The sequence below is a fragment of the Chrysoperla carnea genome, chromosome X, assembly GCF_905475395.1.
Source record: "Chrysoperla carnea chromosome X, inChrCarn1.1, whole genome shotgun sequence".
Taxonomy (NCBI): Eukaryota; Metazoa; Arthropoda; class Insecta; order Neuroptera; family Chrysopidae; genus Chrysoperla; species Chrysoperla carnea.
Window position 1 is genome coordinate 24,638,139 of NC_058342.1, and position 12,197 is coordinate 24,650,335.

Here is a 12,197-nt window from a genome sequence, read left to right on the forward strand (position 1 = left end):
TTTTAAGCTAAAAATAAAAATTGTATAAAAATAAATATACTTTGTTCACTGCCCTTTTAATCAATTTAAATATATTTTAGTCGTATTTATTATTGTAATTTTTCAATTTTCTTTTTAAATGTTCAAAATAAAAACACGGGTCGTATCCATAAATTTGGAAAAAACAATCGAAATTGAGGCCTCCCACGTTGGGGGCAGCATTTTCCAAATTTATGTAATACGATCCTGATTTTATTATAAGTAAATAAAATGGTTTTTTAATTGTAGTGAAATGTTCAAGAAATGTAACGATTTAATGTATTTCTTACTTTTAGAATCCAAATTTCTTGCAAAGTCGAGTTGTTTTTGTTATAGTCTGGCACATACATTTTTTTTTCAGTAATTTACAAAACACTGCCAATAAATTTGCAGCTCTTCATAAATAATTATTGTGTCAGATTAAACAGATTCTACTGTAATTTTAATAATGGATGTGTTTTAAGCAAGCATAGAAATTTTTATTCATGGAGAAGGAATGCCTCAAGGATCGAACTTGGGTCCTTAAAATTGTATTTGAATGTGTCAAAGTTTATCAATTTTCGTAACAACAATAACTTTTCTCCTCGGGAAATATTTTGAAAATCCTTTGAATATTCGAGACTCTTTAATGAGAACTAGTTCAATGAGGAAAGAGAAACTGTAGAATATCTGTTCGGCACTAGAAAACTTGCGGTCTAAAATCTTGGAACAATATCTGAGGCTGCAGAAATAAACTTGAAAAAATAATAATACTTTTCTCTTCAGGATAATATTTCGAAGTTCCTCGAAAATCCGACTCTTTTCAATGAAAACTACATTTTGGTTTAGCCCTTGGACTCTTCTTAATAATGAGGGAGTCTGGTAAAGATGGCATTGAAGGATTTGTTGTAAAAATGCTAAAATCTTTTTTTCCTAATTTTCCCTAATACTATTTTGGTCCGCTTTTATGTCAGGTCTCGTTGGGTAGAGTTTTTTAAAAATGGGAAGAAAGTCTACCAGTGATTTTCACCCCAGGTGAATATTCTGCCAAATAAGTCTCAGAAAAAATTGCGATGAGAAAGAAGAAACGATAGAAAATCAGCGATCTAAAATCTAGGCACAAAATTTGAGCAGCGTAAAAGGATATCGAAAAAATTGAGTTGAAAATGTGGCGTAGGCCTTTGAGTGAGTACTGGCTTTTCCGATTGACCCTTTGAACCTAACCAAAACTCTTGAAGGCGTTTTTAATAAATTTGTTTTCAAATTTTGAATTAATTGCTGGATAAAAGTTATACAGGATCCACAAAAAAGGCTCTCCGCTATTAAATACCGGGTGTTTTTTTTGTGCGGCATTTCTCCTCCATGTATAAAATTTCCATGGTTACAACAAGCCAAAGTAAAAAATGAGTAAAAATTTAAAAACAATGTCGCTTTATTTGTGTGAAAAATTGTGCTGTAAAACAATTCTAATAGTAAGAAATTATTTCTAAGCGTAAAAAGGCGTAAAATGAGATCAGTGTTTACCAACATAACAAAATAAAAAATGAAAAAAAAAAGTTATTTATTTCTTGTACAAATTAAAAATAAAAATACAGAATTGAACGCGAAACACTGATCCATTTTTGAGCTCTTGTAAGTTTATTAAAAATATTGAATGTGATTTTTGGAAACAAAGTGTACCTAAAACAAATTATGAAAAAAAAAATTGTACAGCATTGTATCATGTAAAAAAAAAACATACATAGGTTTAAAATGATTATATAATAAAAGTATAATATTATGTAAGTTGGAAACGTTTTTGTGACGAAAGCATTTACACACTTAAAACAAGGAAAAATAAAAACGGAAAAAAATTTAACACAATTTAGTTCATAATTTTTGGGAAGAAAATAAAATTTTTTCTATTTTTTTAATGTATAAAAATTTTATTTTTCATTTTTTTTAAAATTAATTCTCCTCCCGACGCCACAGATTTAAATCGTAGTCTGTTGTTTTTTAATTCATTCAGTAAGGTTGCCTGCTAACGGAGGTATCTAATAATACTTGATATGAAGAAAATGAACCTGTCTTAATTTCTGGCGTTCCACAAGACTCAACTTTGGGTTCACTTGTAACAAAATGAAGCCTTATGACTCCAAATTTGTAGGATATCGTAGCTGATCGTAATATTTGTCGCGTTTTTTGCTTCAAATTCGTGTATAATGCAATCCAAATGCTTTCTCCACAATTCTGGCCGAGTTTTTGACGAGTTTTCTCACGTAAACTATTCAATACGCCCAAATGGTAATTTTTTTTATTGATTTTTCGTCTTTCTGGAACGGATTCATGAGGATTTAAACAAAAAATTTCGAGGAAAACAATGAAATTCACTTTTCAGCGATTTTCATATGATTTTTAGTCCTCTATAAACGATTTCACCACATGAAATCATTTTCTAGCAAATGGGGACACAAAATTTTGTTCGCAAGACAAAATACTCAGAAAATCGGTCATTTTAGCCAGAGATAGCCAGAATTATTTTCAAGTATTCATATCAAGTATAATTTTCATTACCGCTCTGTTAAATACTTTAGACGGGAATGAGGAAGGTATGTTATTCGTAATGACGTAAGAGTTTTGTTTTCAAATAAAACGACTTCCTTTTAGCCACCTTCCTTTAGTTTATTTATTGGCCACTTTTGTGCTATAATCAAGAGACGTTTCGCAATGGGATAGTTAATTCCTTCCAAACCCACTTTTGGATTTAAGCCCCTATCTAGGACGCCTTACTGCTCTTTTTTTTCAATTTAATTCGCGTACAAAATTTATTTAAATATTATTAATTCAATCAATTGCCCTATTAGATTGAAGTCAGGGTTGGATTGAAGGTTGCGGATCCAAAAACTGAATTTTGGAGGGGACCACGGACTTGGTTTTTACCCACAACCTTCTTTTCATTTCAATTTTCAATTTGAGACCCCCCAAAACTTCCGCGCTTGGGAGTGAAAAAAGCAATTTATAATAAATTTTCATTTTTCATTTCATTTTCTTCAGTTATGTTATCTCTTATGAATTCCAACCCTGAATCTAAGTATTTTACAGGATAAATTCTTTACTTGGTGGAGCAAATTTTTTACATAACTCCCTAAGTTATTCCCATATAACAAAAAATGAACGAATTATGATAAATGTAAAAAATAGATGGAAATTTTATTTAGAATCACTTTTCCTCAAGTGTTTTCTTTGTATGAAAAATAATGTAAAAAAAAATTGTCACAAGAAAAATATTTACCTAAAATTGATTGGTTTTGTGTGAAGAAAAGAAAATTTTTTTTTTGAAAAAACAAACTGGATTTTGTTTCCAAATTTATTTTTAAATACTGCCACAAACATAGCAGTGGCGAATTTAAGGAAAAGAAAAGGTCCAAGGCGCAATTCCCATATGAGATCGTATTGGTATTTTCTGTTCTGGAATAATTATCTTCCAGAGAGAAGTGTTGCTAGGAACTATTCTCTTGATTTTTTCAATAAAAATTGCCTTTTTCTCCGTTGGGTTGGGTTCGGGACATCCTAAACCGATCAACATCGAAATAGAAATAAAAAAAATTTTACGTTTTGAGGTATCGAGGCTCCCAAACTCGATTCAAGGAGTAGTAGTCCGCCTGTTTGGTGAGCCTAAGGGGGGTAGTTGCTCCCTTGCCGACCACTTAAATCCGCTACTGACTCACACACACACATATTCGTTTTCCTCTTTAAGTTTTTCTCCTTACTTTTTTTTTTGTGTAAAATATGTTTTTAAAAAAAGAAAAAAGAGAAAATTATGTTGTTATTAGTTTTTCAAATTGTTTTTAGATTTTATCTTGTTTAATTTTTTATTTTATTTTTTTGGGATTTTTTCCTCTACAGAATGTTGTTTCAAAATATTTTATTTTCTCGTATTGCGCCCAAAAATGTTTTCAAAAAAAAAAATAAAAGTGAAGAAAATGAAGTAGTTTGAAATGAAATATTTGGACGTCCAATTTTATATTTTAATTTTTCTTTCAATAAATTATAATATTTTTTCCTCAAATTTGTGTCCATATTTGAATAGAACCTCAAACTCTCAGTTTCAAACATTCTAGTTATTTTTGTATACAGATGTCGTTTAAAAAATTAGGGTAGGTAAAGTATTTGGATCTAACTAAGAACGTCCATAGAATCGTCTTTGATGTAGAGGTAAGTTGTATTTATGGAGGGTAGAGATAAGGAAGACCATCTTAGTGTATCAAAAAGTATCTATCGAAAAGCACCAAATAAAGATGGAGCTGTTGTTTTTTTCAATATATTAAAAAAAACACCCGGTATATTTTCTCAACGCTACTTTGGCCCAAATTTCGTTTAAATGAGTTGAAATTCGTTATGTAGGTTTTTTTTTATCTATACAGAACAATATTATAAAAGTGGCGATTAATTTAAGCAATTTGGAGAGAATTCCTTGCCAAGGTTGACTCTATGGAAGTGAAGGGTGAGTACATTGCAGATTTTGTTTCCTTGCGCATTCCCTCTTCAGTGAAGAGTAGAAGAGGAAAGGGTGGCATTCAACCTTGAAGTGTTCTTTCAGATATTCAAATTTTTTGGTAATGCAGACACGCAGTTAATTTTTTACTCGATATTTTACACATGAGCTGGAAACGGAAGCGAGAATCACGACCTTTTTCTTCCTTTTCAGTTCTTTAAATTTCACAATTTTTAAGTTTAGATTTAGATTCACCAACCTTGAAAACCCCCATGACAATATTGGGTCTAAAACTAAAAATTGAACTGTCCGGTCGCTATTTTGAATTTTCACATTTTTAAGGCCCGATTCGGTTTCTAAAGATGGTGATTGCAACCAGAAACCATAATTACAACAATGTTACATCATAGTTCGGGTGTAACAGAAGAAATAACGTGAAATTCTGCATATTTTGGCATTTTTTAGCGAATTTTGGAAATGACCTTTTTTCGAAGCGAACATATCTCGGTAACGAATGGAGATACATGTTTGAATAGTCAAAATTGTAGGAAATTTAACTCTCGACATAAAAGTTAAGGAATGCTTTTGACGTAGGACATTAAAAAAAAGTTATTGAGGAAAGACCGGAGGAAGGTTAAAAATTTTGCAGTTCTCTCCCACCCCTTCTCTTTTAGTACAGGGTCCTCGAGATAAAAAAAAAAAGGAGAAAATGTTAACCTCCGAACAATATCCCAAAGTTTCATTTACTATCGATTTATTTCCACCCACAACTACCTGTAGGGCCTAGATTCGATATATTCGATCTCTCGCGGCTAAGCCTAAATTCGCCACTGACTGAACGTTAGTCTACATTTTCGGAGAAAATATATTAAGAGAGCATGATTCATATATTGTACTTACCTAGGCTAGGATGATTTGAATTTTAATGGCCTGAAAGAAAACAAGAAACAAGGAACAAGGAAAAAAAACAAATTTCAAAACATTTTTTTTATTTTGACTAGATTTACAATAAAATTTTTCAAAAAAAAGGAAATATATAGTTTAACAATAAGCAAAGACATCGCCCAAAACGGTCCAGGGAAATGCAGCTGCAAATGAAAGTCATTTATAATTCCTGCATGAAAGATTCGCCTACGCGAATCCCTGAAATTTTATTTTTAAAATTTTGATCTTGTTTTTACAAATATAAATTGATCTTTTTACCGTTCTGCTACTATCCCGCCCTGGACCACTGGCTATCGACGCCCTTGATAATAAGTATTTTTTGTTGTTTAAATATATTAATTATTTATGAAAATTTAATCTCATTTAAAATATTGGGTACTTAAGAAAATCTCTGTTCATCGGAATTTACAATTATTGAGCGTTTTCATAGTTCTATACAATTAAATGGTAACCATAAACCTCTGAAACTTTCACATGGAGGTCAGTTATGAAGAATTAAGAACATAAATAAAGATTATAAAGAGTTTGTGGTTAGTTTTTATCTACAAAATGAAAATTTAAAAAATTTGGTCCAGTACTTTTTCTTAAATTATTTACTATTAGGTTTAGGGCTAGTAATATGATAGTTATTTCAAAACAATTGAAAATTTGAGCGGTTGCTTTGTCTATACGAAAACTTTCTTGGACAGCCCTAATTGTGTGCTAAGTTTAAAATTGATGAAAATTTATTGAGAGCGATATCTTTTCGATAATATAATTTTAAGGTCATGTTAATGATTAGAGGGGTATCGCAAATGGGTCCCTAGCACCTAGATGAAGGCGTCCTATGAGCCTTCCTGAAGAACAAACTCTCACCCCCGAAGGCATGACGACTCCAGGTAAGAGATGCTATTTTTAATCTCCGAACCAAAAAAGGGGTGTTATAAGTTTCACTGCTATGTTATAAGTTTTACCGCCTGCCTGTGGCATCGTAGCGCCTAAACGGATGAACAAGTTTTGATTTTTTTTGTTTCATTTGGAAGCTAATTTAATGGGGGGTGTTAGCTTAGCTATGTTTCAAGTGAAAGTTTAGGTTCCGTACTCGGAACAAGTAAAAAATGGGCGATGATTCTCAAAATCGGTTCAGTTCGGAGAAAGCTCTAATGAAAAAACTTGTTTTATGGAGAGTGTTCTTAGATACGTTTCAAGTGCGAGTTTAGGGTTCTGTACCCGAAAAATTTATCGAGGGTTTTTTAAATTTTGTAAATTTCATTTAAGTAGATGGAGCTTTAGAATTCTGTTAAGGATGCCACTCAGAAAGCTCGGATTTTCTCCACCGGAATTGCTCCCAGGATTTATTTACCCAAACATTCAAAACCAGACCCCCTGAAGATTTCATACATGCAAATAACATGTAAAAAGTTCCATCTTCCTCCATACAGGCACTACAAGTTTTATCATCGGAGATCCCCATGTTTCAACAGTTCCATCAAGCTTCTTTCGGATAATTCAACTAAGCAGGGCTCTCGCTCGGCCACTTGAATTGCCTCTCAAACCAGTCGTTCTAAAATGATTCTCAAATAATATGGCCCTAAACCTAATTGTCTGAATGCGGCCATTAATATCATATTACCAATAATTAACACTAAATTATATTAAAGTTATGAAATACACTCGGCAAAATAAAAATGCACAATATTCACAGGGTTGTAACTTTGCTGTACTTGATCCTTTTGGGCTCTATTAGAGCTCATTTAAAGGACAAAGAAATGAACTTGGGAGAAGCGCTACTCCAATTTAATGCAAGATTCGAAGCGTTGTCATGAAAATCGTAAATTCAAGAAAAGAGAAATAGTATATAAGTGTGTAATTTACTTTCTTTGTATGTATAGGCAATTTTATTACAGATATGATATACAAATTACATAATGATAAAAATTAAATCTTAATATTGTTTCTGTAGCCTATTTTTCGCCATTTGCCAGCACGATAAGCTTGAAAATGAGAGGTAAATCATGGAATTTTATAAAAGAGAAAGGAAGACCTTGCGTTGACAGTAAAAGCAAGCTAGAGAAATCATATATAAGAATAGTTGTAAGTTGAAACCGTACTAATTAGCTCCTGTTGCCTTCCCTTAAATCCAACCCTGTGTGTATAAAATAAGGCGCAATTCAACCTCCAAAGTTAATTTATATATTTATTCGTTTAAGAAAACATTGAGCCTTGATCTCTTGTGTTAAAAAAATAATCTATTTTAAAGTGGTCCGGCCGTCACGTGACTAGTCAACTAGGCAAGTTGTATAAAATGCTCTAAAAATATTGTAAACTAGGCAATTTGTGTGACGTAAATGTAATAAAATGCTCTAAAAATAACGTAAAAGCGTCAAAACCAAAATTTTTGTATGTTTTCTTTTTGGAAAGTGTCGTATGGTAAAGTTTTTTTGCATAAACAGAATCTGTGATAAATTTTCTTCCTGATGAAAACTTTTTTCACCCAAAGAGGCCCCCAAAAAGGCTCTTTATTGTGATCAAGGGACTTTGATCTTTTACCTGCCGCAAAAAATTGAACAATCATCGTACTTGTTCAAACAGCCGAACTACCTTAAAGTAAAATTAATATTTGTTTTCAAATTTCCACACCATTATCCCAACAAGGTATCAAAGATAACAAAGATACGTGGCTGCAAACATAGTTTATTTTTAACGCTAAAAAAATTGTTGCGTTTTTATTTTTGCGGAGTGTATATATAATTATTATTTTACAGTGTGTTCAGTTCAGGAATTAGATATTTGTTTCTTTCTGTTACACCCTGTAAAAAATCAATTAAATAAACTCACAACCCGATTTTTTTAATTTAATTTTTAAGACTCCAACTAGTGAGTTTTGAAAATAATTTACTACGTTTCGGTTTCGGAATAGGATTTGGTGTTGTTAAATCAATTTTATGATTATCACCGTTCACAGGTGTTGTAGTACCACTTTTTTTCACACGTGGCACTGGCGTTGGGATATCATTTTCAAAATTATTATTTGTTTCCGTATCTTCAATAAAAACTTCCTCTTTGGCTAAATGTTTTTCATCGATAAATAATTTTTCTTCTTGTTTTAAACTCTCTTTTCGACTACGTTCGTCCAAATTTCGAACAATATCTTTAACACTTAATTTTGGTGATGCTTGATCGTCATGCGTACTAATTATAATTTTTACCGGACATTGTGGCGTTGATATCACCGTACTATCGTCAATGTATTTATCAACTTTTGATTCGATTATCTCTAAGCCATTTTCTTTAACAATGTTTTCCTCATTTACAACCTCTTCTAATTCAAGTTTTTTATCTTGTTCGTCATTATTTCCATTAACTTCCGATGATTTTTCGTTGGAATTTTCATCAGCTTTAATTTGATTTTCAACCGTTTTTAATTCTTCATTTCCATTAATTTCCACTGGTTTTTCATTAACTACAATTTCAGTTTCCTCGATTTCATTTCCATTAATTTCTATTGGTGTTTTCTTCTCAATAACTTCGGTTTCTTCGATTTGATTTCCATTTATTTCCACAGATTTTTCCTCCACAACAACTTCAATCTCTTCGACTTCATTTCCATTGATTTCGATTGATTTTTCAGTCACTGTTAAATTTACTTCAACTTTTCCATTTATTTCCTCTGTTTTTTCGCCATCTGATGTTTCTGTATTGATTTTAGGTTGATTTTCAATTGATTCTTCATGAATTTTCACATGATTTTCTACAATTGTTTCTGTGTTTCCATTAATATCTTCTTGGGCTACTTCTTTTAAAGTATCTTGACATAGTTTTTCAATTTGACTTGAAATTAATTCGATTTGTTGAGAATTATTTTCAGGCACGGTACTTTTTTCTTCGGAGTCGGCTTTTTGTGCGGATGTTAAATCATTTTCTGTGATTTCTAAGGAAGTATTAAATACAGGATCTGTCACATCTAAAACCTGGATTCCACTATCATTCAGGGATTGGTTTGCCTGAAATAAGAAAATTTAACTTTAAAACTAGTATTTATAGCTAAAATAAAATCTTTAATATTATTTCTATTAGAATTCGAACCATGGATCTTTAGCTATCCAAGTCAAAGGTTGTCCATTATATTATTAGAAAGTTAGCCTATGGCTTCGTCAATTCGAATATCTTCGTGTCAGAAAGTTTTCTGCATTTCGAGACTCACATCAGATTGAAGTTCCTAGTCTCGTGCTTATTGTAAGAATATAACTGTCCTCAGACCAATTCGACTTTTTAATAATAATAATAAAACTAAATGAATAATTATTAGGATGAACTGCTAATGACGTATCTCAATTCCATACGGAATTGACAATATTGACCTACCAACGTGGGCTTCGCCGTATTCAACTCCGCCACGCAGTTGAGACAACAGAAAATTATTTGACTCAAAATATTTTTTCTCAGTGTATATTCTTGCACGAGCAACGCCGAATATTACAGTTAGTAATAATATAAAGTGCAATTTTAAATTAGGAGGACATACTTATTCTCAATGACTCAATTGCACATTAGGATACTAATACCATAACAAATTAATTTTGCAAGTATAGTGACCACGGAAGTATTTAAATAAAAAACTGCTAGTGGTACGCAGGAAATATTTAAGAATAATTATCATAATACGAGCAGATATTTTAATGATTATGATAAATGGTGATCATCTTCAATTTCATTTTAAAAATTTAAATATTAAATGACTTACATAGGCGTCTGCAGATTTTTTTCCCCAGAATGAGACCAATTAGAGCTGTTCAGAAACAGGAAGTAATAATAACAAGAATGGTATCGTTTAACACATGCGGGTCCCTAACACGAAGACCGAAAGGTGCTGTGTAGTTTTCATCAGAGCAATTCCTCATCTGCATGCGAAACCGTCTCCAGGTGAACATTGGCGTCTACAGGTTTTTTTTAAACAGAATGGGGCCAATTAGAGCTGTTCAGAAACAGGAAATAATAATATCAAGAACGGTATCGTTTAACACATACGGGTCCCTAACACGAAGATCGAAGGGTCTTATGTAGTATTCTTCAGAGCAATATCTCAAATGTTTGCGAGACCGTCTCCAGGTGAAAGGCGAGAGTAGAGATACGTACAAAGTTTCAAACACAAACTTTTTTTATCTGGCTCATTGTTACTTTCTACAAACGTGGAGATTTCATTGTCCTCCAAACAAGACCTACAAAGTGGGATCCTCTTTCCTTCCCAAATTACAAATAGGATGCTGTCAAAAGATATACTCTCATTCTTAAGCGTATTCTAGTTAGTTTTAACCGAGTACAATTCAATGGTCTAGTTGCGGCTATGCACAACTTAGCCTGTCGTATGCCCTACAAAAAATCCCAGTTATCAAGTTAGGTTTATCGTAGACAGTACCTCTATAAATTAAAAAGCATCATGCTATGGAAATGAGTAGCTCAGAGGAATTCCTGACTCATTCCCCCTTTAAGTCATGGTGGCCTGATACTCAAATCCGCCTGGTTGTGTTATTTAGTGTCAGGTGGTTCAGCAAGTGTTAATTTTCGCACTATTTAACCTTTTGTGTTGTAGATATGGGCACATTTCAGCATAACAAAGATTTCTGATTGAAAAACTATCGAGTTATTTCAGAAGAATCGCTTATTTTATTCTAGTTTCGTAAACCTCCGCTCCCAATATATCTCCAGCTATTATTATAAAAGCACCCCAACTCAAATTACTTTTTGACGATGGGGATTTCCTTTTTTGTGGAGAAGGCTGATTTTTAGCGAAAGAGTATCCAAATATATCTCTAGGAGACATAATTACTGCTCTATAATAATATCTTTGAATAGAAAAAAATTAAAAAGCCAGGAGAGAAAATGTCTCTGTGCTGCCCCCTTCTCTGGACGCTTATGATGATTTCGATTATAGTGCTCTTTTTATGTATATCAATTTTAATTAAATTTGAAGGTCATTTTAATATTTTCATAATCACCTAAAACTTACCATTTGTTTATTATTTAAATTATTTCGTATATTTACTACAATTAACTAGTACAAACTAATGTTTACATTCTTAAGGATACTTTTACATTCATGTTCATAAAAAAATGATCCAAGTGTAATGAGCCTATGTCCGTGTATCGATTAATTCGTCTTTAAGGGTCAAGACAGATATACTAATAAAGTATTTCTGCTATTTATTGAGAAAGTTAAAACAAATGAACATATATGTCAAAAATTATTTTTAAAATTATCAAACAATCCTTTTAATCAAGGGCGCCGCCAACCGATGGCTAATAGGAAGGGGGGGCAGTTGCTTTATAAAGGATGGGTAAAGTTTGAATTGTAGATACAAGTAAAAATATAGGAGATAAACTGCCAAAATTTATTTTTATTTTAAAATTAGACCTATTTTATCATTAATTTATCTGAAAATAGGCGTGGATCTAGAGTTAAATTTTGGGGGGTCACAGACACTGGAATCCGGATTTATACCGGTGAGAACCGTGGACTTTATTGTGTTTTCGTGTGGGGTCTTACCTAAAAATTTCTCTTTCTTCTATTCTTTTTTTCATCTTTTTAGGAAAAGGGCGCTTTTACCAGCTTTCATTTTTGTTGTCAAATATGATTTTATTTAGTTTTTGTACCCTATATATGAAATATATCAGAGTATATTTGGAAATATTGATGCTACAAATAAAATTTTGATATAGGTATTCATAAAATTAACCTAATTAGTCCATTTCAATTTTTCTGTTCGTTAACTCGATAACTCAAGAACCAAAAGGAATATCGAGC

The 12,197-nt window shown here is 32.0% G+C and overlaps 1 protein-coding gene across 2 annotated transcripts in view; it reads right to left on the bottom strand.

Moving 5' to 3' along the window:
• Nucleotides 1-7,825: 7,825 nt before the first annotated feature.
• Nucleotides 7,826-12,197, bottom strand: part of LOC123302501 (enolase-phosphatase E1) — a 51,835-nt gene continuing 47,463 nt past the window's right edge. The window contains exons 4-5 of one of the 2 annotated variants that reach the window (XM_044885452.1): nt 9,061-9,399; nt 7,826-9,009 (exon numbers count right to left, since the gene is read on the bottom strand). In XM_044885452.1, coding sequence (XP_044741387.1) covers nt 8,251-9,009; nt 9,061-9,399 — 1,098 coding nt within the window. In that variant the 3' untranslated portion in view covers nt 7,826-8,250. Of the gene's footprint in view, nt 9,400-12,197 lie in introns of both variants that reach the window. The other variant, XM_044885451.1, reaches the window with a different exon arrangement.